The sequence below is a fragment of the Tarenaya hassleriana genome, unplaced genomic scaffold (assembly GCF_000463585.1).
Source record: "Tarenaya hassleriana unplaced genomic scaffold, ASM46358v1 Cleome13, whole genome shotgun sequence".
NCBI classification, from domain to species: Eukaryota; Viridiplantae; Streptophyta; class Magnoliopsida; order Brassicales; family Cleomaceae; genus Tarenaya; species Tarenaya hassleriana.
In genome coordinates, this window is record NW_010963495.1 from 590,518 (window position 1) to 593,205 (window position 2,688).

The 2,688-nt window shown below is 37.8% G+C and overlaps 1 protein-coding gene across 2 annotated transcripts in view; it reads right to left on the bottom strand.

Moving 5' to 3' along the window:
* Positions 1-2,133, bottom strand: part of LOC104807263 — a 3,029-nt gene extending 896 nt beyond the window's left edge. The window contains exons 1-8 of one of the 2 annotated variants that reach the window (XM_010532460.2): positions 1,956-2,128; positions 1,319-1,402; positions 955-1,029; positions 801-843; positions 635-692; positions 343-498; positions 188-250; positions 1-94 (exon numbers count right to left, since the gene is read on the bottom strand). The exon at positions 1-94 is cut by the window's left edge and continues 1 nt beyond it. In XM_010532460.2, coding sequence (XP_010530762.1) covers positions 1-94; positions 188-250; positions 343-498; positions 635-692; positions 801-843; positions 955-1,029; positions 1,319-1,402; positions 1,956-2,049 — 667 coding nt within the window. In that variant the 5' untranslated portion in view covers positions 2,050-2,128. Of the gene's footprint in view, positions 95-187; positions 251-342; positions 499-634; positions 693-800; positions 844-954; positions 1,030-1,318; positions 1,403-1,955 lie in introns of both variants that reach the window. The other variant, XM_019201829.1, reaches the window with a different exon arrangement.
* Between the last annotated feature and the right edge of the window lie 555 nt (positions 2,134-2,688).

The following is a 2,688-nucleotide window of genomic DNA, read 5'->3' on the forward strand; positions in this document are numbered from 1 at the left end:
TCAGCAGGATGTTTGCGTAATACACAAAAGGCCGTCCGAATCCGGGGAAGAGGGCATTCTTTGTGTAGAATTCTCCTGTCACCATAGCTGAAACCTTCCAAGGTAACAAGAATGGGAAGAAGGGGCATTTTAAGTTTTGATAAAAGCAGTTCACAGAAGTAAGATAGTGAACAAGGAAGGTTCTTACATGATCTCCCTCCTCAAAATGTCGTGATACTTTCCGTTCCAACACATCTGGAAACATTCCGACCTACACAAAAAAGGAAACTGCAAACTTTTATTTTCCACCGGGCAGAGAAACTTTTCGTCTCTTCAAACCAATTAAAATTTTCTCATTCTTACTTTTTTCAAGACGTAGCTGTCGAGATTTTCTAATCGAGATTCAGAAAAATCACCCTTTCTGTAAAGTGTCTCGCCTGCCTCCGCTGCAGCATGATACAGTTTGCTCCCATCTTTTGCATCTTCTTCAACCAGAATCCGGTGGATATACTCGTCTACCTGTGTACTGAAAGCTTCAAATTACATTTTTTTTGGGAACACTCTACTATATAATTAGATTGATCAAATAGGAAACATAAAACATCACATTGAACAGATTAATCGACACAAAGCGCTCTCAGCACAGCGTATTTACATTTCTAGCTAAAAGCCAGACTCCGTTCCTCCAAACTTCCACAACTGGCATATCCATTCTGTGCCAGACAGAAAAAGAAACATGTATAACGAATATCACAACGGTATATCTTATCGGTGTTGCGTGTCCAAGAACATCCAAACTATACAAATATTGAGCTTCTTACCCGGGTGGAGCGGTCGGCCACCTGAGCAGTGCAGTCACGGAGCCTGACAAGACAACATGGTAATTATTACAAAACCAGGAAAAAGGGAAACTGTACAAAAGCTATGGAGAAAGATAATGAGAATCACAATGATACTAATTAAGTCTTGTCTTGCCTGAGAGATTTTGTGAAAGAGGGATGGCGAGAGGGATTAGTCCTTGCTTAGCTCCGGGGGAAATGACAGTTTCACCTGCAGGAGATCCAAGCGATATAAGGGTGACTGAAGAATCTTAAAGCCTCTTCGGTTTAGTACATCTAGACAAAAGATTTCATGTCAAAACCTCTCCTTCAAACAAACTCCGTTCTTTAAGATCAGATAAAACGATGAATATCTTGCACAAAATGAAAACTTTTTCATTCCATTCCATTTCTGAACATAAAAGGTAAGAGATTTCCAGAAGGAAAACCAAAATTTTTGTGTCAATTCCATTCTTGAGAAAAAAAAAATCCGACATGACAACAGAGATAAGCATTGTCACCTCTCGTTTGAAGAACATTAAGCAAGTGCTGGAGGTGCAGAGGAGGTTCGGTGACAGCTACGTTTTTTATGAATGACACATGAGCTGTAGCAGAACTCTTAGTTAGCAAAAGAAGACACATGATACTTGAAAACCAAACTGCATTACTATCGTATCGGTCCAACTCTGGATCATGCACACTTAACCTTGTAAAATGTATGTATAGGCATGCATTTTCGAGTCATTTATGTACGTCATTGCTTCATATAACAGGTTTGAATCAAATGCAAGACTTTCACACTGCATAACCCTGAAGAAAATCATCTCCTTACACTCTAAAAGTATCCATGTTACATAGCTACAGACAACCAGAAAACATCTAGCAGCAACTTAATAACATTTGGAGTTGATTTCTTTTCCAAATGCGCCTCATAGCCTCATTGAGAAGAGACCGAAAGGCGCCAAATTTGCAGCGAGAGAAGTAAATCAAACACGGAGACAAATAAGCGTTATTTCTCGTCTTTTATCCGATTTCGAACTCCAACTTTGTCAACGTATCAACCATTTCCAAAATCAGGTCGATTTTTCAACAACCCATCATCGAAAGTTTCGAAATTTCTACGGAAAAAAAGCCAGGGTTATGTGCAATGGCATTTACCAGAGGAGGAGCAAGAAACCCTAGTTCTCCGATGGCGAAAAAGGAGAGAAGAAGTGGGAGGAGGAGGAGTTCGATGCAACAACGGAGAGACCATGTCGTGTTCTTCTTTCGTTTAACGGTCCTCACAGCGACACCACCACCATCGTTTTGTAAATGGTGATGGAGGATAAGAACTCAAATCCAAATATGGCCATATAACTTTCGGATTCAGACCGGTTCTTTTCCCGGTTTTGAAGTTCGGTTTGACGCTATGGTCGAGCACGATTTTATTTCTTTAACGGTGGGATTTGATTAAAAACGTATATATTAGAAATATTCGAATGATTTTGTATTATCTATTTTTATGGATTCTATATTCTAATTTCATATTTATTCGAATTCCAATTTAGGTCACTTCTGTTTTTTTTAATTTATAAAATCATTTTTGAGTTGTTTTCTATTAATATATAATAACTGGTTCAAATCCCACCACTATTACATACATACATAAAAAGGTGCACCCATAAAATAAAAATATTTGGATGATAATCTTCCACGAAACCGGCCTAAGATTCTTCGCAGTAAAAAGGATAACCCAACTTATTTTATTAAAAAGGACGACCAAATTTATTTAGTCTTATCTCTTAATAAAGTTTCTTAAGATTAAAAAAACAGAAACACCACTAAAAATACTAACACTTCGATGAATAATTTCATGCATTTTGTGGCTTAAAATAAGCTTTAAAAGCGGAAT